The sequence below is a fragment of the Dermacentor silvarum genome, chromosome 7 (genome assembly GCF_013339745.2).
Source record: "Dermacentor silvarum isolate Dsil-2018 chromosome 7, BIME_Dsil_1.4, whole genome shotgun sequence".
NCBI lineage: Eukaryota > Metazoa > Arthropoda > Arachnida > Ixodida > Ixodidae > Dermacentor > Dermacentor silvarum.
The window spans coordinates 66,040,500-66,066,719 of record NC_051160.1 but is presented as its reverse complement, the minus strand read 5'-3'; the positions used below and the strand labels follow the sequence as shown (position 1 = coordinate 66,066,719).

The following is a 26,220-nucleotide window of genomic DNA, read 5'->3' as shown; positions in this document are numbered from 1 at the left end:
CACAGACCCGACTCGCCCACTATCAACATACAGCTGGAGGTACTCTCAGAGCGTGAAGTTACTGGGAATGGTTTTCCGGTAAGAGCGCACCAACACAATTTAACAAGCTCAAGAACACAACAGCCCAAGTTACCCACATGATCCGGAGAATAGCAACCAACCCAAGAGGCATGGGGGAGACGGACACGCTTCGACTTGTCCAAGCCTTCGTCGTGTCTCGAATAACTTAAGCTATCCCATACGCGCTACACAACGCGACGGAAGTCAAGAAAATCGACACAATGATCCGAGAGGTATATAAGAAGGTGGTGGCTCTGCCGATAAGTACGTCCACAGAACACCTACTCCGGCTAGGAGGGCACAATACGGGCGACGAGCTGACCAAGGCGCATCTATCCAGCCTGCGAAAAAGGTTGGTCGTCACGGAAAGGGGAGGTCCATCCTCTCACACCGGGGGCTCTCTGTCCCGCTCAGCTACCCACCGCCTCAGACTATAAGCTTACCCTATGGCATCCGGAGCAACATCGCCGTACCTCCCCTACCTCGCAAAATGCACCCAGTGCACATTACACAGTGAATGGATGCCCGGGCCGGATGCATACACAAGCAATACAGGAGTCAACCATCTACAGCTTTCACGGATGCGGTGTCTTACCCCGGACGAGCAGCCACAACAGCCCCCGTAATTGTCAATAAAGAACATCGGAGTAGCATTTAATTCCTCGAAACAAACCCCTTCAAGCCGAGGAAGCTGCCATAGCCTTCGCGCTCTCCCAAACAGAAGTTGAAGTCATGGTGACCGACTCTCAACAGGCGTGTCGCAGCTTTGCTACGGCAGAATTCATTTCGACACATTCAGAATCATCAATCAAAAGTAGCCAACGAGACCAGTCATGATCATCTGGGCACCAGTTCACCACGTCATTCCTGGCAACGAGACCGGCAACCTCGTGGCTCGAGCTTTGATTCACCCAGCCGATGCCGAAGAATCTGAGTCCGAGCGCATGCAACCTCTGGTCTCGTACGAAGACATCACACAGCATTACAAGCTAATCCGCAGAACATACTCGTCGCTACACAAGTCACTAGCTAGAGAGCAGGAGAGACTCCTCCGAGCTATACAAGTCAATACGTTCCCTCACCCAACCAGAAATCACTCCATAGCCCCAACACAATCCTCTCCCCAGTGCCGCTTCTTCGGAGAACCCGGGACCATTAAGCATATAGTAGGTGCTTGCAGACAGTCCAGCTCCGACCTTGAGGATCAGCGATGGCTGATCACGAGGGCCCAGGACATGGCCCGAGCTGAAGACATTCTGGAATGAGGACGTCATTTCATTTGTCATTTCACCATCGCCATCACTTCAGTATCGTCATCCCATTGTCGTCATGCCATTGTCGTCATACCACTTTCGTCGCTCCATCCACGTCATTCCTTGTTCGTCATTATATCGTAATCATGCTGTCGTCATTCATTTGTGACTGTGCAGCCATTTTCGTGCCATCGTCGTCATTGAGTTGTCGCCACATATACACTATCATGAATCCTTTGTCACACCGTCGCTGTCATGCCGTCTTGGTCGTGCCATCATAGATATACACACTTCTTCGTTCGGTTATCATGATACGATCGCCGTCACGCCATCGGCGTGGTCTCATTGTCCTCATGTCATCGTCACGTTGTCGTCGTTATTCTGTCGTCGTAATTTAGGAATCGATATCTGATTGTCGTCATGCCCTCGTCGTTATAAGCCTTTGTCGTTCTAATAATATCATTCTTTCATCATTTCATCGTCAATGTGTCCATGCTATAGAGTGCTCATCATGCCTCCATGATGATGGGCGACCTTGGATAGCAAAATAGGACGATATCGGAGTATGTGGCATATAGGCCAAGCAACAAATGTCTGAGAATTACCGCTACACGTGGTAACTAAACGTGACTTCAGGAATACGGTATGTCGCTACTTTGCTCGATTGCTGATCGCATTACCGTCAAAAGTCATCATGAGACGAGTTCCACCGTAATCTTTTTGTGAGGTGGATCCCCGCAAGGTGCGGGAGGTCCCCCTGTAATTCTTTCGCATGAATAACATCGTGTATTACATATTACCATCTTGGCGTCTCTTAAAGGGGCGGCTATCATCGCGTCTTCATTAATCAATAGGCGTCCGAGTAGGACCTCACTGTGCTTCCACTGCTCGTTACTGATAACGTAACTGACATGTGCAGTTATTCCTTGGAGCCGATACTTCCATTACTCTCCTAAACACTCCTTTAGGGACGTTTGCGCCATTTGCTGAGAGCATCCAGCGCTTTTTAAGTGCGAAGCACTTTAGGGGCCTGGGCTGTCGGCGTCTAATGTGATGTCATGTACCCGCCGTGGTTGCTCAGTGGCTATGGTGTTGGGCTGCTGAGCACGAGGTCACGGGATCGTATCCCGGTCACGGCGGCCGCGTTTCGTTGGGGTGCGAAATTCGAAAACACCCGTGTACTTAGATTTAGGTGCACGTTAAAGAACCCCAGGTGGTCCAAATTTCTGGAGTCCCCCACTACGGCGTGCCTGATATTCAGATCGTGGTTTTGGCACGTCAAACCCCATAATTTAATTTTAATTTTAATTTTGTGATGTCATGTCGTCGTGGTCACGGGCAAAAACAAGATCTACCGAGAACTCGCGTCTCGTTCACTTTGTATATACCAAAATTGGCATGGAAGGGTACGATGTATCACTAACAAGACTGATAGTTCAGGACGTCGACAATATCACATGCTCGTCAGTCATGTCACGATTAACGATAACAAAAAAAAAAAACGCCCAAGCACTCCGTACAGATGGTTAACCAGCGAAGCTGAAACGTGCAGACCCGGTGTTTAGCAGTGGGTTAATGCCGACCCTGTATTGAAGCGTTTCTCAATTATTGGTTGCATGTTTGTGTTTCTAGTGGAACGCAAGCGCCAATGGCGGCCGGATGCTGCTAACCACTACGCCGAGCTAACTCGAGAGAACGCATGCGACAACGGCGAGCCGAGGAGGCGGTGTTGCGGGCAGAGCAGCGTCAACGTGGCAATGGCGGGAACGCGTTCGCCGGGGCCAACGCCCGCTTTCGGCAGGAGTTTCTCGAGCGGCACTTTGGCTACAGTGTACTAGAATTATTCTATTACGCTGTACTTTGGCTTCGGCTGCGTTGAAATCACGAAGTGGAACGCAAGCACCAATGGCGGGCGGATGCTGCTAACCACGACGCCGAGCTAACTCGAGATATCGAACGCAAGCCACAACGGCGCGCCAAGGAGGCGGCGTTGCGGGCAAAGCAGGCGCGCGTGCTTGGGTACGACGCAGAGAACGACGTCACTAACGGCGGTGCCAATGGCGCGCGCGCTTAGGTGCGACGTAGAGAACGACGTAACTGACGGCGCAGCCAATGGAGATGTTTAGCGAAACATGGGACCAACGGTTTTTCGTTTCGCTTAGCCACATACAGCTTTCGCTGTAGATCACGTGTGACGCATACCCGCATTAGATATGCGGGTATGAGCCAGGGATATGAGGGAATTAGCAGAAACTCGTGAAAATTGCTTCCGGAACGCCAGTCTGGTACCAGCGAAGCGCTAGATAGGGCGCCACCACCTCACAAGCGCTCGATTCCTCATTTGTGGAAGAATATCACAACAATAACACAAGGGAAACACCGGCGCATGACTACTTCGCACATCCCCAGGTTTCACGTTAGTGGAGCTGCATTAGCGCTGGGTTTGAACTACAGCAGCGCAGAATTTGAATCCAGCGCTTAATGTAAGTCCAATCCTACTCAAATCATGCGCTGGTGTCGTTCAAATCAACAGTGAGTTAAGATAAGGGAAACACCGGCGCATCACTGCTTCGCATTTCCCCAGGTTTCACGTTAGTAGAGCTGCATTAGCGCTGGGTTTGAACTACAAAAGCGCAGAATTTGAGCAGGATTGGAGCTACATTAAGCGCAGGATTTGAGCAGGGTTTTAACTACGCAAGCGCAGGATTTTCTGTGATCTTCCGGTACGTTCGCTAATGCGAACTACTTTTTTGTTGTGGTCCAGCACATACAGAGCGAGGAAAACAGCCAGCTGCTCTTACGATGTTCCTCCTCCGACCCACCTTCTAGCTAGCGGCAGAATGCATGTTACGAAATGCAGTGTCGCTACCTATTAACGTTCGAACACGCTCTCCTTCTCTATTCGATACTATCTTCCGTGTCTTTTTACTAATTCGCCGAAATGTCTGCGTGTTGCACATTTAGGTCGACATCTCCTCTTTTATCTCGTTGAGTAATTTCCCGTATTTGACTCTGCGAATAATTTGGCAGTTGCTTAGAAGAGGCATAAAATTATTAGCGTTGGTGAGACACAATTCGTGATGCTTAGGAAAAATAATGCATTTTTTTTCTTAGTCCTATCGCTTAAGTACTCTGAGTGTGGCCTACTCTGAAACAATTGAATTGCGCCACAAATGTCGTGTGGCTGCCGCCGATCGGATGGTTTATACTTTGTTTGTGACGTTGCTGTGCCGATCCCTTTTGTATCACCCTCGATTGTTATTATTCGCATATGCATTAGATTTTGTTGGGGATTGTTGTTTTATATTAGCACGCAGCACGCATCTGTAATCTGTAAGAATGAGTAACACGAAAGTAATGTTGTCTCATAAAATGCAACTCTTTTTACAGTGCAGATAGCAAACAGTCCGCTCGCGCACCCGCTCACGGATTGCGCCACTGATTATCCATGCGTTCACCATTCCAATGCTGTATTCGGCATGCGAACTTGGTTTATGCGAGTATGAGAAGTGAATAAAGGTTTTCGAGCTCGATGCGTCATAAAATACGTTGATCTTGCAGACCGCAAATAAAAGGTCACAAAGCGCGCACGCACGCACGCACGCACGCACGCACGCACACGCACACGCACACACACACACACACACACACACACACACACACACACACACACACACACACACACGCACGCGCGCACATATTGACAAGTGTAAGACACTTCCTGGTAAGGATTCTTTAGGTAGAACGTTACTGTATTAGAAGACCTTGCACCTAAGAGATATTCAAAAGCACTTTGTTTTAGTGATGATGATGCAGGAGCTGTGGTTTCGCAGCGTTTCAACCATGAAAATATTTTTTTACGTTTCATTCACATGAAACGCTGTCATTATCACTGTCCTTCGAATCGAAGCACGTGGGATAATCCGTCGTCGTTAATGCGTTAATAAAAAATATTAACGTAGCTTGCACTGGAGGCGCAATGCTAAAGAGACAGGGGCACCTAGCTAGTCTTCGATTTTCGGCTAAGCTGAGCACTACCAAATCATCACCAGCATTTTCCGGAATTTATTTATTATTGATCGATTATCGATTAACTGTTGATTGGCTATCGATTGGCTATAGCAAGGTATTGGCCACGTATTTGGGCTAGGGTAAGCACTACCACGTCATCCCCAGCATTTTCCAGAATTTATTGATTATTGATCGATTATCTATTAGGTATTGATTGAATATCGAGTGGCTATCGATGAATGACTAAGCTTAAGTAGTCCCAACCATGCTTAGCTAGACTTAGACAGACTCAGCTTCGCTAGACCATCGGTTTCGGCGCAGACACAGCCGTACCCTGCTTCGAGCCTTAAAAAGCTCGCAAGACCAGCCTTTTACAATGGACATCGCAGGCCAATCAAATACTGCCGACGGTACGATTTCTGAACAGCACACTCCGGCTGCGCGGGACGTTTTGCCAAGATCAGCCTGTCTTTTACGAACGTGTCAACACCAGTCATAGGTAGCGATCCGAATATTATGCTTGCAAACGTACTTTTCTACCTCGACGGCACTCCATGGGCATGGTTCCATATTCACGAAGAGGAGATCTGGAGCTGGGATCTCTTAAAAGAGCAGCTCCGCGACCTTTTCAGTGTGAATCCAGCGCTTTAGGGGCCCGGGCTGTCGGCGGCGTCCGTCCCGTGTGATCAGTGCTCAAAACAGGGTCAGAACAAGTGCAGAATTGATCAAAGCCGGTTCAAAATAAACTAACATGATTCAGAATAATTTAAAAGACAGGAATAATCAAGCATTAATTAGCAGAAACTCGTTAAAATTGGTTCCGAAATGCCAGACTGGTACCAGCGCAGCGCAAGAGAGTGCGACACCGCATCACAAGCGCTCGATTGCTTCGCACTTCCCCAGGATTCACGTTAGTGGAGCTGCATTAGGGCTGGATTTGAACTACACAAGCACAGGATTTGAGCAGAATCGGAGCTACATTATGCGCTCGATTTGAGCAGGATTTGAACTGGATGGGAACAGCACTTGATTTGGGGCTCAGAATGATCTTGAAGTCGTTCCGTGGTAGCGGCGGCAGCAGGCGACGCGGGCGGCGCGTCTCTCGGGGCGAGCTCTTGGCGTTCGCTGCGGACGCGTCGCGCGTCGCTGGTTCGATTTTTTGGCAATCCGTTCGGTCACCAACTCAATGCCAAGATGGCCCTTGCCACACGTGTACAGACGTCGACCCCGTCCTACGTGTCGTACATCCTCGATGTCTTGGCCCTTCGTATCAATACCTACCCGACCCGATTATGTCGGAGGATGTTATGGTGAGTCACGTCCTCAAAGGCATCGCTGACGACGCCTTCAATTTACTGGTGTTCACCAACGTCACCGCCATCGATACGATCCTCAAGGATTGCCCCCATCTCGAGCATGCTAAGAGACGCCGGGTATCCCAACACATCACGAGACTTCCCAACACAGCTGCTACGTCATCTAGTAACGACCTCCTCCACCAGCCTTCGCGATGTGACAACTTAACCTGCATCATTCGTCGTGAGGTCGAAGCAGCACAACCGGCGGCCCCTTCACTCCCGTCATCTGATCATTCTCCAGCGACGATCTCCTTGATATAAGCCGCCGTCCGTCAAGAGTTGATAATGTGTCCCACGAAGCCATTCTTCGGGGGCAGGAGGATATCAATTGCAGTGAACGCCGTCTTCACCTACATCCAGAACTTGCTCACGGGAAGAAACGCAACGAGAGGCCTAGGAAGCATTCGGTCAGAAAGTTTCCAGATGCCCAACAGAGGAACCCAACAGGGGGCAATCCTATCCCCTTTGCTTTTCAATTTAGCAATGTTCGATCTCTGTAGAAGACTATATCAAATACCATGCCTAAGCTACACCGTATATGCAGACGATACTACGTTGCGGTCTTCTAAAGGCTCGCTCGGAAACAAGGAACGGACACTAGAGCAGGCCGCTGACGCAGTGTCTACCTTTGCGCGTCAGAGTGGTCGGCAATGTGAACCCGAAAAATCTGAATTCATCCGTAGACTGCCCCCGCGTAGCAGTAACAAAAAATACTAAACAAATTGTGGAGCTTTTCGTTGACCGCCATCGCATACAGGAGGTAGCCAAACTCAGAATACTAGACTTCTGGTTGCAGCAGAATGGGCGGGCCACTCATGCGCTCCGGGCCCCACGAACGACGACCATCAACGTAGCAAAAATGATACGTCGAATCATCTGTCATAAACAAGGAATAAAAGAGGCAGACATGCTGGTGCAGGCCTTAATAATCAGCAGGGTCACCTATAACCTTCCCTATCACTTATTAACCCTGGTGGAAACAATAATTAGAACAGCTTACAAAACGGCACTCAGCCTTCCTCAAAACACACAAACGTAAAAGTTACTTTCACTGGGCATTTACAATATCTACCGCAAACTCGCTGCGGTAACTGTGATCACTCAGCGCGAGAGACTCAGCAGGAACGCAGCGGGTAGAAACATATAAAGAGGATTGGCATACCGCTTTACCCACAGCACGTGGGAAAGGAGCTCGAGAAGCTTGATCCCTCGGACTAGGACCACTTATACGTGGCCCCTTTGCCGAGAAACATGCACCGTCACGAAGGGAGACGTACGGCTCGCACAGCCTGGCTACGAGCAATAATTCGCCGTCCGAATAAGGAGGACGTCTACTATGTCGACGTCACCCCCTACAGACAAGCTAATACACAGACTAAACGCGAAGACCACCAATAGTTCGTTGCAGTGGTGCTCAACGAACACAACGAAACGGTAAATGAGCTCTCCTTCAGGGAGTACTCAGTGACGGAAGCGGAGACCACAGTTATCGCGCTGCATGGCCACACACACGCGGGAATGAAGAGGACGTGACAGTACCATCGTCACCAACTGCCAGCCCGCATGTCGGCTCCTACTATGAGGCAGAATTCCCAAAGGGTGTAGCGCTGTAATGCAGCATCGCCTCCACAACCACCACTCGATCTTCTGGTAACCAGGCCACCAGGGGTTGGAGGGAAATGAGAGGGCAGACGTCGCGGTTGACGCTTTAACTTTCCGAGCAGCGACACCGCTCGCTCAAATGACTTCCAAACCGCAGCCCGCTATCAAAATTATAATCCTCTAATCGCAAGGGACTTGACAATAATTAAAACGGACACCGACCACGAAAGTTGAAAAAATATAATAAGACGTTTCGGCTCCCGCATGGGAGCCTTGTTCACAATGAAGTTGAAAGCGGAAATGGTATGGTTATGTAGGCTGTAAGATGTGACGTAAGCAATGTGTGTACACGTGGGGAAAGTTGCAGTCGTTGCGATTAAGTGTGTGTTCGGTGGTCTGAATTGTCAGGGATTCAAGCAAAAGCCGAGAAGTCCAGTCCTTTTCTTTTTCTATTATCTTTGCGTTGTCCCAGTCTATTTCATGACGAGTCGCTTCTGCGTGTTCGGCCAGAGCATTTGTAGTTACTTGCTTCTTTCTTACATCATACATGTGTTGCTTGAGTCTTTGCGGAAAATTGCCTGTCTCGCCGACATAACTTCGATCGCAGTCTGCGCATGGGATGCTGTAGACAACACCTGGGAATTTTTCTTTTGGTAGCTTGTCTTTTATGTTTACAAGGGAGTGTCTCAACTTTTTTGTAGGAACATGCGCTACTTGTACACTGTAGGGGCGTAGAACACGCGCCAAGTGCTCGCTGATCCCAGGGACATACGGCACAGGAGCACGCTTCTTCGGACGCGTGCTATCGGTGCGTGCTGGAAGTGTTAGCTGACGTTCCACGGAGTGCACAAACGAGTCAGGGTAGCCGCTTCTTGAGAGTTCCCCATGCACGTGCTGTATATCGGCAGATAAGTCTTCTGGTTTTTTGCAGACCCTGTTCGCACGGTTCACAAGCGAGGCGACTACGGATCTCTTGTGGGAGGCAGGGTGAACAGAATTGAAATGTAAATAGCGACCCGTGTGGGTACTCTTTCTGTATACGCTGAACGACCAGCTATTTCCTTCGTGTTTGACGAGGACGTCGAGGAAAGGAAGCTGGCCATGCTGCTCCTTCTCTACGGTAAACTTGATTGCCTCATCCATGCCATTCAAGTTTGCTGTAAACGCAGTCAGCGCCTCCTTCTTGATTATGCCGAAGCAATCGTCCACGTATCGTAGAAAGGTTTTGGGTGCAGGGCTGAACGAATTGAGTGCACGTTGTTCAAGCCATTCCATCGTGAGATTCGCTGCCGTAACTGATACAGCAGCACCCATTGCTGTCCCGTGTACCTGCCTGTAAAAGGAGCCCTCGAAAGTGAAGTATGTGTTCTCGAGGCAGAATCTCAGGAGTCGCCTCAAATCTGATACGTCAATAGGTGTACGCTCGGGCAACGTTGCGTCAGATTCGAGGGCTGAGACGCAAGCATTGACTGCCAAACCCGTAGGTATGTTGGTAAACAAGGATTGAACGTCAAAAGACACAAGGATGTCGTCCTCTTCGAGGGCAATGTCCCGTAGCTTGTCTATGAAGTCACCGGAGTGACGGACGTGCGTGGCGTTCTTTCCCACCAGTGGTCGCAGCACTCGATGCAGGTATCCGGACAGTCTGTGGAGGGGGGAGCAGGAGTAATCCACTTATCTGCCGATATACAGCACGTGCATGGGGAACTCTCAAGAAGCGGCTACCCTGACTCGTTTGTGCACTCCGTGGAACGTCAGCTAACACTTCCAGCACGCACCGATAGCACGCGTCCTAAGAAGCGTGCTCCTGTGCCGTATGTCCCTGGGATCAGCGAGCACTTGGCGCGTGTTCTACGCCCCTACAGTGTACAAGTAGCGCATGTTCCTACAAAAAAGTTGAGACACTCCCTTGTAAACATAAAAGACAAGCTACCAAAAGAAAAATTCCCAGGTGTTGTCTACAGCATCCCATGCGCAGACTGCGATCGAAGTTATGTCGGCGAGACAGGCAATTTTCCGCAAAGACTCAAGCAACACATGTATTATGTAAGAAAGAAGCACGTAACTACAAATGCTCTGGCCGAACACGCAGAAGCGACTCGTCATGAAATAGACTGGGACAACGCAAAGATAATAGAAAAAGAAAAGGACTGGACTTCTCGGCTTTTGCTTGAATCCCTGACAATTCAGACCACCGAACACACACTTAATCGCAACGACGGCAACTTTCCCCACGTGTACACACATTGCTTACGTCACATCTTAAAGCCTACATAACCATACCATTTCCGCTTTCAACTTCATTGTGAACAAGGCTCCCGTGCGGGAGCCGAAACGTCTTATTATATTTTTCAACTTTCGTGGTCGGTGTCCGTTTTAATTATTGTCATGCATATTCCCGACCAGACGGGTTTCCGTCCAACTCTTGACTTCATCGCAAGGGACTTGTTCGCCCATCAGCGTTTTAGCCGTGAAGCATACGCTCTTCTCCATAAACACCTGACAGGAGAGGAGGCCATCAATTGGAGAAAAATTCAAACAGGCGTTTATTCCCACTTGAAAAGATTACATGCCATGTTCCCTACGTGCTATCGAGGTTCCTGCCCCTGATACGGATGAAGTCTGACACTTTTTCACATTATGTGGGGCTGCTAAAAGTAGCCACCACATTTGAATGAAAGACACGGATTTCGCCGCACAGCAGACGTTGGAGCAGTGGGAGGCGCAACTATCCAGCTCTGACCTGGCCGGACAAGCTGCAGTCGCGTTACACTGGTCCGTACCGTTTGGGGCGACAAGTGACGGATGTGACACATGAAATCATCCCCGCCGAACCCCTCAGCGTCGTCGTCAGCTGAGACATCGTTCACGTAGCGAGATTAAAGCCGTATCACACACCTTTCTCCGCGGATGTGTAGCTTAAGCACCGGGACGGTGCTTCTACTGCGGGGGGTGATGATACAGAACAGCCGCCACAATGTGGCTAAACTGAACAGCAGGCAGACGACGTGTTCCCGCTAGATATAGCGTCGCCATCTTGGCCTCCCTTGGCTTCCTAGTAAATAAATTGTAAATATCCTTGGCGGTGAGCTACACGTAACAATATATTTTCGTCACTTGGAGCAGCTTTGGGCTCGCAACAAAATAAGGGAGCTTCGTTGCGAGTATTGGGCTTGCTTCTTGTGCAACAAATATTCATGGAACTTTAAGCGTAGTTGAACTACTTCCTCCTATCTTTTAACTCTTTCACAAACGATTATTCAGTAATATTGTCCTCCTGGATAGCTGCCAGCTATTTTAGTACTATTCTGAGCTTTATTACAAACCATTCTTTCAGTTCCTCTTCCTAGAGTCCTAACCTGGTTCCGAAATGAGTCAACTCAACGGCATTCATCGTAACACTGGCAGAAATCTTTGCTTTACAATCACTACCTTACGTATACAGCTGGCTTTGTCCTATCGCGCACCGCCATTTGTAACGACCTGTTTCAGGTCCTACTTCAACAACCGAGATGTTGCCTCGGTGCCAAAAAGAATCAAGACCAGCTGCTATTTACAACACACAAAAAACACACTTTATCTAAGAAAAATCTAACAGTGGCAAGCAGTACAGCTGCGTTAACTTCACAAAACTTTATATGAATTCAATAAAGGATAACAGCATGCAAGAACAGGGTACCTGCAAGCAATTGTATTTTACACAGTCGCGAAACATAGTTGTGACTGGACGTTCCGTGTTGTTATTAATAAAACTAGGAAAGAAATAAGTTCACAAGGTGAAGATTCCACTTGTAGAGAGGTCTGGTCGACGAAGGCAGAGCTCCGACATTCGATGATGCTGCAACTGTCCGGTCGTCTAAATACCACCCACTTCTCCTCACAGTGAAAGAAACTCTACAGTTGGTCGGGGAGCCACGTTACTCTATATATGGAGTAGAGCACTGCACGGGCCGATTTTTGCGGCCCGGGCCCAGCCCGGGCCCGTTTTTACATTGGGCGGCCTGCCCGAACCCGATCAAAACTTTTATTGCGAGACCCGGGCCCGGCCCGGGCCCGGAAATAATCTACGTTACCCGCCCGGCCCGACCAGCCACCCCTTTACATTAAGCCCGAGCCCGGCCCGAGCCCGACTCGAAACTGGCCCGAACCCGGCCCGAGATCGAAAAATACATGTTTTTCAGAGTTGAGAAGCCCGAGAATAACTCGCAGAAAGCCCGAGCCCGGCCCGGGCCCGCGTCAAGAAAGTCGAGTCCGGCCCGGGCCCGGGTCAAAAAGCACACGCCGTGCCCGATCCCGGCCCGAGCCCGTGAAAAAACTGCTCTACCCGGCCCGGCCCGGGCTTTCGGGTAAGCCCGAGCCCGTGCAGTGCTCTAATATGGAGGCCTCGGCGAGCCTGGGTCCAGGCGCCCATCAAGCCCGCGCATTCGCAACCCAGCAGCTTTCTTCTTAAAATTCCTGCCACGTCATTTTCCGGAGACGCCAGCCCATTACGAAGAGCAGAACCGGACAGATAGAGGCCTCGTGAGCCCGGGAGACAAGCGCCCGACAAGCTCACACTTCTGCACCCTAGCCTCCTTCTCTTCTCCGAACCGCCGTCATTTCCTTCTCCTTCTTCTCTTCATCTTTTCTTGCTTCTAGTCACCCGTGGACTTCTTTCACTGGAGATTGTTTGGTTTTATTTTTATCGTGACTCTCGGCGCACTCCCGCCACACGCACGGTACATGTCGCCGCCGCTGTCGTCGTGTTGGCGTACAAAGGTCGCAGGGCGACCGGAGCTCGCAACTACCCTCCACGACGACGCCGAGATGATCGAACCCCGGTAACTTCGCGCACTTTATCAGAAAGGGCTATATATAAGCTACACATAATCAAAACTCATCGCCCGTCCCTCAAAACATGTTTCCTACTTTAACAAAATATAAATACCATAGCTCGTGTAGTTAACCGAGTAGACCAGGGAAAAACAACGTCGAACCTTTGTCAGCACAAAAAATTTCGGTGAGCGCCAGTACTTAGTAATTATTAAGGCGACAGCCTTATGTGTTTTATCGTTCAGTCAACCTTAAACGTCTAAAAACCGTGTCGTTGAAGTGAAATCATACAGGATGACGACTCGGTGTAGTAATTCGCTGACTACACCGATCCGGCATCGTGTCATACCAATATGCAAACGCTCACGCAGCAATTCTGGTAGGCACGCGGGTCACCATCGTCATCGTGTTAATTAAGACAGTTAATTAAGACACTAGAACCCACGACATTCGGTGGGAGTCGAACCCTCGAGCTTATGTGGGAGTCTAACTCACCACCCTTGGCGTTCAGGCGGTGTTAATTAAGCCGTAGTCAATTATTATAGAGTTAATTAAGGCACTCCAACCCACGGCCTTTGGTGGGAGTCGAGCTCACGAGCTTTGGTATTAATCAGGTGAGTTTAATTAAGACACAGTTAATCAGGGTAACGTCAATTAAGGCACTCGAGCGCGCTACTTTTGGTCGGAAAAAGCAACTAATAAGAAGTAACAACGCATTCGAATGAGAATGTCAAGTAATTTGATGTCTCGTTAGAGCACAGTCTTTTTGCCTTCACCCTCTTTGGCGTATGCTAAAGTGACAGTTGACAGTTGACAAGAACTTTATTAAAAGGTCCTGGGGAAAAAGATTGGGGGAGCCGAAGGCACCCCAATCAAGTTGGTGGCTCCGCCCATGACGGAACCGGGAGCTGGTGACTCTCGGCGACGTCGCGGGCCCTCTGGACGGCCTGTCGTTGATGCGTGAAGTCCGCGCTTTGCAGTAGGGCGTCCCACTTGGACTTGTCGTGAAGATCAGAGCCCGCGTTGAACGGGCACAGCCAGAGCATATGGTCGAAAGAGCAGTAGTCGTGCCCGCATTTGGAGCACGATTGCGGGAAGTTAGAATCTATCCGATTGAGCGCTCTGGGGGTGGGGTACGATCTCGTCTGTAAGAGACTGAACGTGACACACTGAGCCCTGTTTAATTTTGGGTGAGGGAGGAGGGAATTTCTTTCTGCTCAGTCTGTAGTGGGATGTGATCTCGTTAAAGGTGATAAGAGGGTCTTTAGGGGAGCAATCCTGTGAGAGAGCTGGACCGCTAGCCCTGGCGCGGTTCGTGAATTCACGCGCTAGGCAGTGGGCCTGCTCGTTGGGGTTGCATCCCGCTTGATTAACTACGCCTTTAACGTGTGCCGGGAACCAGACGATGTGGTGACCTACTGTCTGGTTATCCGCAGTGTTTTCAAGAGATTTATTTAGTAGGCTAGCCGTGTGCTTAGGCACTAGGGCTGACGAGAAGGCCCTGACGGCAGTGCGTGAGTCAGAGAAAACAGTCGTTGGGCCTTTGGCAGCGTTAAGGGCCAAGGCTATCGCGGTTTCCTCCGCCTCGTTTGCGTGCTTAGTGCAAACGGATGCAGCGCTAATCAGCGTTCCGCGCGCGTCTACGACCGAGATTGCAAACCTGTTTTCGCTGCCGTATTTGGCCGCGTCAACGAAGAGTGCATCTGCCCCGTACGGATTAACTCTTTGAAGGATGGCTTTAGCCCTGTGCGATTCTTCGGCCCTCGTTATATATCGGATGAATGTTTCTCGGTACGGGATCGACCGTTATAGCTGCCTTGGCTTCTTTGGACAGGGGGTATCTGTCGAGCGGCGGTTGTATGGATGATATATATCTGCTTCGTTAAGGATTTTGTTACCCGGCTTAGTTAACGAAAGCCTGGGAATATGTACAGTGAGATGTGCCTCGATTAATTCGTCGATAGTATTGTGAACACCAAGCTCCAATAGTCTCTCCGTGCTAGCACATTGTGGGATGCCGAGTAGTCTTTTGATACCGGACCTAATGAGCGTGTCGAGCTTCCTCTTTTCTGCTTTACTCCAATTGAGGAAAGGCGCCGTGTAGTTAACGTGACTGATGAAGAAGGCCTGAAAGACCCTGAGTAGGCTGTCCTCCTTGAGTCTCCCCTTTCTACTTGTAACTCTGGCAAGTAGCCTGAGTATATTGAGTATGCTAAAGTGACTGTCAATTTTTTTCAAAGCATAGGTAACGTACACATTCGAAACTTTTTGTTTCTGCCACCCATAAAAGGGCCTTCATATCGTGAAAATATGAATTATCTGCTGTATTTAGTCCTTTCAGGCAAATCGATAAACGTTTAAAGCGTGTAAAATAACGCCTCTAGACGAACCGACAACCAGGATTTATCATTTTTCACTTTACCTCGACAGACAAACTCCAAAATTTGCCAGCATGTTGTTCCTATAGTGTCCACCTCATTTGCTCAAACTAAACTTTGCGACTTATGCAGTTTCTTCAGTAAAACCCATAAAAACTGCATTCTAGCGTTTTCGAGCGCTTCTATAGTCGTATTACCGGCTGCAATGTAATAGTTGGGAAACGGGAACTGTCTACGCAATATGAGATCATCTTTTTGTTTAATTTTTTAGATGAAGGCACTGCTGTTTTATATAAAAGACATTTAGAAATTTTAAAGCGTTGTAAGCCATTTAGTGGCTATAAAAACAACTTCTCAAAGGTGAATGAAAAAATACACTTCCCGTGTTGTGGTGGTACACATATTGCTCCAAAATTACCAGATCAACGAAAGATGAAGAAAACATTCGAGAAGACAGCGCGATGTTTTAGAAAATTGTATTTTGATTCATGCTGAAGTGAAAAAAAAAGAGGAATGCATTTGGACATAAAAGCGCATTTGGAGCGTTTATGTATCGTTTTATTTTGGAAATGGAGCTTTTAATAATGCCATTTCTTTTCTGAAAAGTCAATACCGCTCAGCAAAGCCCATTAGAACAGACTGTGCCATACGAGAAAAAATTACTACTATGGCAATACAGTTCGGTAACTATTTGTGTTTATTCAATTACCAACCATGTCATATTGAGTCTGCAATTTCCGGCCTATGTATATCTCATATTGACTTCAGCAGTATCGATTGCAACTGGATTTATACAATATCGTGTAAAGGTTTCTTCTGGGTACTCCTTTTTGAACCACTCCAAGCACTCGTTGGCTGATACACGGCCACCGAAGCCCCTCACTCTTACATCAAAGGCACGATATTGCGGACCTGGAAATCGAAAAGATTAACACAAGATCCTAAATAATAAATTCGCCGGCGTACTCAAGTGATAACAGAGTTCATAATAATTAGCATACAGACTGTAACGTTATCGCCACATAACAACGGGCATTGTTGAAAGAGTATTCTTCTTTGACGAGTTAGTAAGTCATACTGTGATGGGTTACTCTTGCAAAACAAGGACGGAGGAAGAGACGCAGACCCATACGGCAGCACTGCATGTGTCGTACATTTTTACTCTATCCTTGTTTAACAAGCGAATAGTGTAGAGTGTCTTGTAAATTGAAATTTCGACGAACACGTATGGTTTCCCGGTGAAACAAGAGTAAATACATAATTTTCGCTCATATTTCATGCATCTTTTTACCGTTTGGAACGCAGATTTGACTTTATGAGCACCCGTAACAGCTTCTAGTAGGTCACCCCAACGTCTTGTAGGGCATGCATGTTTGTCGGCTTTCACATGAAAATTCAGTGCGCCGGCAGGAGCACTAACAGCGACAGCACACTTGTGCAGCCCTACAGTGTCCTAACCCAATTTCAGCGAAGGTGTTTCTTTGGAGTAGTTGCAACATGATTTTCAGTTCCGATATATTTTAAAACATTGCGCCAATGTGACTAGCCCAATTGCAAAACTTGCCCTCGTGTACCGCGTTGGAGCACTAATTAAAGGAATATTTCACAAAAGCATTATTTAATTCACACGCATTTTAATTCCCGAGAACATTTCAAATAGTTCCCCCCCCCCTTATTCGCCATAATTGATTGCGGTTGCGTTGATTGTTTTCCGAGGGCAGCGGGCTAAGTTATGCGTTGTTTGTAAAATTTGATTACAACGCTACAAATCACATGCATACGTAATCTACTACAAAGTTCCTATATACTCCACAAATTATGAACAGCGCCTACACACTGCCCATAACATGCCCCTTATTTGAAACAAATATAAACGAGGTGCCTTGTTTAGTTACCAAGGACATCTGGAAACCTATTAGGACATAGTATAACTCCTAAAAAGAGTTATTTTCAAGGGAGAGAGAGAGAGAGGAGGAAAAAAATGATAAACGAAAGGCAGGGAGGTTAACCGGCACAGAGCCCGGTGTGCTACCCTGCCCTGGAGGAAGGGGGAGAGGGAAGGAAAATATCAGGATAAGAAGAGAAAGTCCACTGTTGATATGCCGACGTAGTGTCAGTTCTCTGCTCTATATCACACTCGGTCACGCAGTCCAGTAGCCTTCAGAAATCGCAGCAGCACTTTGGTGGCCTTGTGTAGCTGCCAATGTCATGGCACGATTTCATGGACCCAACAAAGTGTACAATGAGGAAGGTGTTCCATCTAGTTGGTTTAGAGATGCGCAGATGTCATGTCTTTCATTTTCAAAAGGCGGGCAGTAGCATCGATGGTATTCCACAGTCTTCTCGACACCGTGGCCATTGCACTCAGCGCTATCGGCCATTCCAACCAAAAATGAAGAGACATTGATGAATCCAACGCCCAGGCGTAAGCGACACAGCACTGTTTCTTCACTTGGGGGAAGACCAGGCCATAGCCATAACCACAGTTGCATATATGGATCGAGAGAATGCAACCTATAGTGAGTGCATTAAGCTGGTGTTCCACTTCTGCAATGTCATAGGGTGCGCTAGCTCGCTTAGGTGTTGGGATGTGTCAGTCCACGACAAAGAGTTGCCGGAGATACTGCAATGGCCCGGCAGCTACTAAAACACGACAAAAAATTACGGGGTTTTACGTGCCAAAACCACCATCTGATTATAAGACCCGCCGTAGTGGGGGACTACAGTTTAATTTGAACCACCGGGGGTTCTTTAACGTTCAGCTAAATCTAAGTACACGGGTGTTGTCTGCATTTCGCCCCCATCGAAATGCGGACGCCATGGCTGGGATTTGATCCGGCGACCTCGTGCTGAGAAACTACGGTGGTTTTAAGACAGGACGTTGTGTCCTTTCGCGATCACACAGTGGTGTGTTTCTTGTATGCCTGACATGAATTCTTCGCAGGACCGATTGATGGTTAATATAATAAACGGCACCTCAGCAGTCGATGTTGGGAAGTGAGAAATATTGTAGCAGATGTCAATTGATCGTGATAGCGTAACCCCTGCGCCAGTGGAGTTGATCTGAGTGGAAGAACCATCTGTGAATATATAGACGTGGTCAACGGTGAAAGTATGGAAACAATCTAGAGTTGCTTGTTTCAAGGTAGGCAGGTCAGTGTTTCTTATTCCGGGTGTGGAAAGGCTGACGCCTCCTAGATTGCTGGTCTTTGCACTATGCTTTATGATGTAATGCTACTTAGACCAAATTTCCATCGCGAAACCCAGTGTGACGAAAATGGTAACGTAAAAAGTCACAGGCCTGCGCGGCACACAGCAGCACAGTCACAGCGTAAGCTGGTTGAGCGGCGCAAGAGTAGCTCCAATTTCGGCACCACGCACAACAGGATCTTCGCGGCAAAGTGTCTTCGCCTCGATTTTCACGAGAACGATCTGAGCTGTCCTGCCCGGCGTCGACGGCGAGCTGCGGCTTGTAATGCTCTCTGCACATCAGTCTGCTGAGCACGATGATGCCTGGTTGTAGCCGCGCATGTAGCTCTACGATTCGCTTCTTCAGCAGCGGTTCGTACCTTGCGAGGAGACGTCATAACATGTACCGAAGCGGCACCCATAATACGTGGTACACATCTAACATCGGGATAGCGTTGATTGCGCGCCTTGTCTGAATCACATCTCGTCGTCTGCACCGGCGCGCGCGGCGGTTGCAGGCACTTTAACTTGATGGCGCCACCATACGGACGGAGGCATCGGGTCGTCTGTGCCTGCGCGCCTGCCTATAGGGCACGTTAAAGGGAATATTTCTGCTGCCTGATAGCAAGCGCTTGCGTGGCTCAGTGGTGAAGTATCCGACTCCCAAGCAGCGGGCCTGGGTTCGATCCTGGCGTACAGCGGTCATTTTTTTTTCGCATTTCCAGTGATAGCGGTTACGGCCAAACGCCGGCCGCGGCATCATGCCTATCCGAAACGGCTATTGGAACGAGCCCATAACAGTTTACGCTGTAAAATCAACGAAACTTACTCGGGAGCATCCCTATTAGATTCTCTGGCAGTCGGGCAAGTTAGCGTGACGTCATGGATCGAAGTGCACCGGCCGTGTGCTATCTAGGAGGATTTGGAAAGGTGCATTCCAAGTTGTTGCAAACACCCCGAAGGTGTCGGCGAACGTGCAGAGGGTGCACATGTGAAGCCCCGACGGAAGGCAGGCATGATGAGTGTTGACTACGTTGACTAATGATGAGTGTTGACTACAGCAAGATGGTTCGATTGCATCTGTGAAATGTTGCGAATATGCGCCTTCAGCGTGTCGGTAGAAATATAAATCGTGATCGGATGGTCTAGAGCCATTACAACTGTTGCTACTTTTGAGGTACTCCGCGGATGGATCAGGCAAACGCGTAGTGCCTGTGCTTGCACACTGTGAAGTGCTCGGATGAAGTAATCTGATGAAATGGGCTCGGTACAGCTGTAGCCTGGAGGCAACTGATGATCCCCATGGTTTGCCGGCGGTGAATTGAAAGACATAGACAACTGATGTGACCTTCGTCTTCAAGTAGGGAACATGAGGGCTTCAGAAGAGGTCCCGGTTAATAATTAAACCCAAAAACCAATTATTTCTCTTGTAGTAGATTGGCTGGACACTGATGCATGCTGGATAAGTCATTGCGTTTCGCGTAAAAGCGACTAACAGACAATTTCCTGGCGAGATGGTTAGGCCATGTGTGCGAAGATAGCCAGATGTCTGCGTTGCTGCATTCTGTAGCCTTGCACTAACAGACAGTTGAGTCACTGCTCATGCGCAGACGTAGATGTCATTGGCGCGGATCGAGGCACTGTTTCGGGCAGCGATTCGGCCAGCCCAAAAAGCGCGAGGTTGAAATGAGTAGGGATTAAAACACCACCTTGGGGAACGCCATCACACGTGTAGCGGTCGGTAGTCAGAACGTCTTCAGTAGGTACAAACAAGGTCCGTCATGTCAGGTAGCTTCGGATCCATTCAAATACTCGTCCTGCTATCTAAATATTTAAAAGTGAATCTAGGATGGCTTGGTGGGGAACGTTGTTGTGGGCACCCTTCACGTAACGAAAGAGCGCCATTGATAACTGATACCCAGATTTTGGCTGATTAACCGATAACACTAGATCGATGACGTTGTCAATTGGTGAGCGTGTTCATCAGAATCCTGCCATGGAGTCAGGGAAAGTTTGGTATTGTTCAAGGCACCATTCGAGGCGCATGAGGATTATTAGCTCTTTGAACTTCCTGACGCAGCTGTCGAGTGCTATATATAGGGCGATATTATGCCAGTTACAGCGGTGACCTTCCTGCATTTAGCAACGGTACCAGGCGACTGCGTTTCAATTCTAGAGGAACGATGCCGTATTACCATGACCTATTGAAAATGTTTAGCACTTCTCGCCGTGCTTCTTGGCCTAGGTGACGCAAGGCAGGACAGGGTATTCCGTTGGGCCCTCGTGAAGACGAACGCCTACAGAGCATCATAGCAGCTTCTAGCTCTTCCATATAGAATGGAGGGTCCATACTTGTTTTTCGTGGACCAGGAATGTCGCGTAGAACCATGACAGTGAGTAAAACTGCCCTGCCGGCAATATAGGCACAAAAATTATTTTGCAACTTTTATCTCATGGCGGTTTTGATAGAGATAAGGGACGTTGAAAGGGTGTCCTTGCTGGGCACATGAGCGAATATCCCGTGGGGTTCGCCATACACAGGACAGTGGCTTGCGAGGGTCCAGTGACTCACAAAAGCACTTCCATCTTTGATGCTCTAGCTTATATGTTCGGTGTATTTCTTTTGCATGCGCCTAGCTACTTTGAGGTGGAGAATTAACTTAACGTACCTGTATCTCCTTTCGGCACGCCAACGTAGCGCATAAAGCCTTTCCCATTCAATGAGACTTTACATACATTAGTGAGTGTGTGAAGCAATGCATACAATCTTGCATTGCGTTCACAGATATGTCTTCTAACCTGCGTGCGATATTTTTCTTGTATGCGTCTTCTGCAAAATCTTCAAAGACTGACCTGTTAATTCGTCGAGAAAGCACCGCTAAAGAGGCCTCTAGTCCATCAATTCTCACATAGGCCGGAATATGATCACGTCCGTGGTTTCAATATCAGTGAACTACTGCATGCCTGAAGTCAGTTCACGCAACACCTTTGTTAAATCTAGGCAGTTGCTGTACTTTGTTTCTTGTAAAAATGTCGAACTTCCATCATTTATAACACAGGCTGTGGTCTAATCCAAAGGATATGAGTGAGCTGCCTCTTGAATTTATCGTCGAGCTTGCCCACATCTGGTGGTGAGCGTTGAAGTCCCCTGTTATTATTCCAGGACCTGGCATCGCAACCATAATATATTTGTCTTTTGCAATCGAGTCGACTTGTTCGGGAAACGTAGACGCCAATAAGTGTAAAAGACAGCCTCTTCTCTCCCAATGTAAGTCACACGTATCGGTTATCATCGTGTGGCAGTACGGGCTGGGCGAAATAAGTAAGGTCCTTGCAAATGTAAGCTAGAACCTTGCTAGTTCGAGCACATGTGGTTGAAATGAAAGGTTCATACTCTGATAGACTTATGATAGTTCACAAGTTTGGTTCACAGATGACCAGTATGGAAAAGAGGTTTTAAAGCACGAACTGTCTCAAATCCAAAATACGTGACTTCAAGTGCAAGGGTTTTAATTAAGATGGAAATGTGAAAGGCGCCCCACAAATTCAAGTAACTTGACCCCCATTTCCGCGAAATATAAATTTAATGTTATGTATAGCTCTATCGAAACATTGGGAATATAGCTGATAACGACCCTGTGTAAGTTTCGAACACTTTCTTAGGCAATATTTGCTCCCCACGCATTTAAGTTGGCAGAGTGACTTGCGATAATGTTCGTTCTATTTTCGGTAAATGTGATCTAGGTTGCATTTGTAGTTGGGCCAGGGGAACGCACTAAATTATGTGCAGCTCGTAAAACACACTAATAATGCTCCGGAGCACTTGCATACCTAATATATTGCGAAGGCATCAATTAACCCACCCAACTTGAACTTTGCCTATCCATATCACCGATAACCTGCTGCTTACTTTCTTTAAACATAAACAGGGTGACCAGTTTGGTTCACCCAGGACACCGGTGAAAGGTGGTACGAACCTCGTATGATGCATGATAATAAGGAAAAAACGAGGCTTCAGTACTTACTTGCAACGCTGGTATTAACTCAGAAACGCCAAAAGTTCGCACCACATTTCACCTAAGTTGTTTGATATTGGCGCTACATATATATATATATATATATATATATATATATATATATATATATATATATATATAGTGTGCCCCAACTACCATGCACCAAGATTGAATACAAAAGCAATTGCGTTACTCGATGAAATCCTAGCGCATATTGTAGCCAGTACAGTGTAGAAGCCGCCAGCAACATTTTCGTCACTGAGATTTAATTAGGTAATTGTAATATTTGTCTAACTCCAGAAGTACTGTCCTAATTATCTAAGTGCCAATCAGAAAGTTGTAGGGCAACATGAAAAACTCCTAATACAGCTTTCTGTTGCTCAATACAGGCTACATAAAAGTGTTTTCCCGAGCGTGAAAGAAACCCGTTAATACACGCAAAGTGCCTCGAGCGGTCAGTCGCGCGGCAATCAATTAGTAGACAGCTATACGATGTGAGAAAACAGTTTTATAGGCCTATAAAATTGTAAATATTCACTTACTAACTAAATTAGTAAGCATGGTGTCAGGCGCGCACAAGCAAACATGAACACATCTCACTCCATGACCGCGGAAACTCCCTGCTAAAACGCTGGAGTCAGGAAGTGCGCAAGCAGCGGCGAGCGAATTGACCTTCGTGCGGCCTCTCGCTTCAACGTGAACTAAGCGGCGAAACACGACGCTATCAGCACTCGGTGCACTGAATCGCCACTGCAGATCGCTTTGAAGGAAAGGTCCGCGCGGCCACGCGCGGCCGCCCGAGAAGAACCGCCTCCCCTACCTCCCCCCTGGAGCCCCACCGCTTTCTGCCCTTGCGCGCGCGAGATTGAGCCGCCATCGCCGGCTCACGCTTGCACGCTTTCAATCACACACAGAGCATGTGAGGTGAGTTTGGCATTACTTTCCGCTTAAATTCTTGTTGTAAAAAGCATTGGAATTCTTATTTGCTGCTAAAAAAAAGCATTGTTCTCGCAAAAGAAAATATTAGACTAGAGCACGCCCTTGATAAGACCTGACTGTTGCCGCTTTTCGCTATTGAAACATTTCATCACGCTCAAGAAGGAGGAGGAGGAATAAACGTTTATTTCCGAAACAGTATCCCGGGTGGGATACTCTAGGTGGGAGGTCTCCTCATTCCAGGAACCCTCTGGCCTTCACTGCCTTCTTGGCCCTGGTGACGAGGCGTCGTTGTTGTTCCGCGCTCTATACAATTTTTTGTTATCGCAATGGAGTCAGTTGTCTACTTTTATTGCGATAGCAATTATATAGACAGTTAAAGCGGATTTTTGCCGTCGCCGTCGCTGCGGGGTTCTGTATAAAGTCCAAGGGCGATAAAATTGTCGCCGCGCGCCATATGTGCGAATGAAACCGCGCGGGGGACGAGCGCTTTCACGGAGAGCGAACGCACGGCGGAGAGAAAACGCGACTTCATCAATCGCGCGAAAGGCCGGGGGGGGGGGGGGGGGTACGGGACAGAATGAGTGGGGCGACGATGTGCTGCGGCACCAAATGCGTATCTTGCAATCGGGCGCAAGGGGCACTGGTGACTCAATCTCCCACGCAAAACGAGGACAGCAGGTAGGCAGCGCGGGAGCGAGGCGGGGAGGCTTCTACTGCGCACATTTGCGCCGGTGTGGTCTGTCACGCCCACCATATCTTGAAAGCAATCTCCACACGCCTGTGACGTTTGTATGCGCTGTGCTTTCGCCGCAAAGTTTCCGTTGAAGCGATAGACCCCACGAACCTTCGCTCGCTGCTGCGGCCGTGCTTGACCACGTTAGCGTTTTGACAGTGGTTGTCTGCGGTCATCAAGTGTGATCTATTCATGTTTGCTGACACCACGCTTGTTAATTCAGTTAGTAAGCGAATGTGTCCAAGTTTATGCAGCCGATAAATCTACTGTCCTAACTCCGTATAGCTCTCTACTAATTTGCTAGCGAGCGCAATTGATGCTTCGCCTTTCGGGCGAAACTGCGACATTTGTTTTTATTTATACGAGAGTTTGCATAAAGTGGAATATCAAAGACTGAGATGAAGATGTGCTTCAGCCAACAATCCGAGAACCCACATTCCTTTCCCACCTAATCCCCAAAAGCGGCCGAGCGCCGTCCTTTTCCTTAAAACAAAGGCTTTATTCATTTATTGGACCACATTGACAACTGATTTCTGGTCACCGCAGTACCCATAGATTGCTTCCAGCTTAACAGCATTCGGAGTGTTTTAATAGCGAAGCTGTTAAAGCTGGAGGAGAAACGTCCCAAGTCTGCAGAAAACTGCGTGCTGTAGCCTAGCAACAACCAAGCCACAGCTGCGCACTACCTGGCCCAACCTCGCCTATCCACGCATGCGCCGAAGCAGAAACGATGACGTCACCTCACGTTGCCTAGTAACCGCCGGCGCATATGCGCGCTGACTTCGCCCGCCACAGCCACGGCTCCGCCGAGCTCCCGCCGAGCTCCCGCCAGCTGCGCGCTAGTGCGCATGCGACGTGACGTCACTTTCACCCAGTGTGCATGCGCTTGCCCTCAAAGTTTGCCATAAAAGTTTGCCATTTTAACCCAAGTATTGCTTCGGTCGTTCTTTTTATGTTAGCTGTACATGAGCGTTGTCGGAAAAAGTTGTTCGCAATGTTTTATTGACACTGCATGTAGTTTTACTTTAATCTCTCGGAATACCGCACTGAAGGAATGACAGTTTTAGTGTACGTATAGACTAAATACCTCCGGATAGCCCAGGCCAGGTCCGTTCTTATAGGTCGTGCCCGGATCAGGCCCAGGCTTCATATGGCGGGCCCGGGCCAAAAAGATTAAGCTCGTGCAGTGCTCTAGTCGATGGTCTAATGTTTATAGCATGAGGCTCCTGTGATGAGGGAACTGGGTTCGAAACGAATTGTCGGGTCAATTCCGGTCACAGGTTTGTGACGTGGCGTATAGGCGGCTCATCAGTTAAACCGTTTCGCGCCAACTTATGTTACTGGTTATGTGTCACTGCTTTGTACCGCTCTTCCATGAACCTATTCACCTCAACTTGGTTCACTGCGTAAGTGAAACTATAGCATGTGCTGCTCTTGAATGAGCCTCTTTAACACCAGCTAGAGTGACTGCGTATGTGTCGCTGGCCATGTGCCACAACGCCCTCCTTCGCTCTTAAATAAACTTGTTATCCGCCAACATGGGTGACTGGTTATCTGTCGTTCTTTAATAAATCTGTTTGACGCTAATTTGGGTTACTCAGTATGTTTCACGGCGTATATGTGCCCCTCTTCAATGACAAAAGCACATACGTCGACATTTGCCGTCAAATGGGATTTGCCGCATTTTTGTATTCTCTTTATTGTGACGGTCGGTGCGCCCGCGCCAACCTCACGCGGCACGTTGTCGTCGTCTGCTTTACTGCGCGGAAGGTCGCTCGGGCCTCCGACCTCGCAGTTGTCCATCCTGATTGGCGGCGCCGGCGGCACCTACCCAAATCTGGATCCTGTCCAATCGCAGCGTGCCGAAGT

The 26,220-nt window shown here is 48.4% G+C and overlaps 1 protein-coding gene across 1 annotated transcript in view; it reads right to left on the bottom strand.

Moving 5' to 3' along the window:
* Positions 1 to 16,148: 16,148 nt before the first annotated feature.
* LOC119458932 (uncharacterized) overlaps positions 16,149 to 26,220 on the bottom strand; it is a 41,460-nt gene continuing 31,388 nt past the window's right edge. Inside the window, exon 6 of the mRNA XM_037720786.2 lies at positions 16,149 to 16,386. Coding sequence (XP_037576714.2) covers positions 16,217 to 16,386 — 170 coding nt within the window. The 3' untranslated portion in view covers positions 16,149 to 16,216. The remainder of the gene's footprint in view (positions 16,387 to 26,220) is intronic.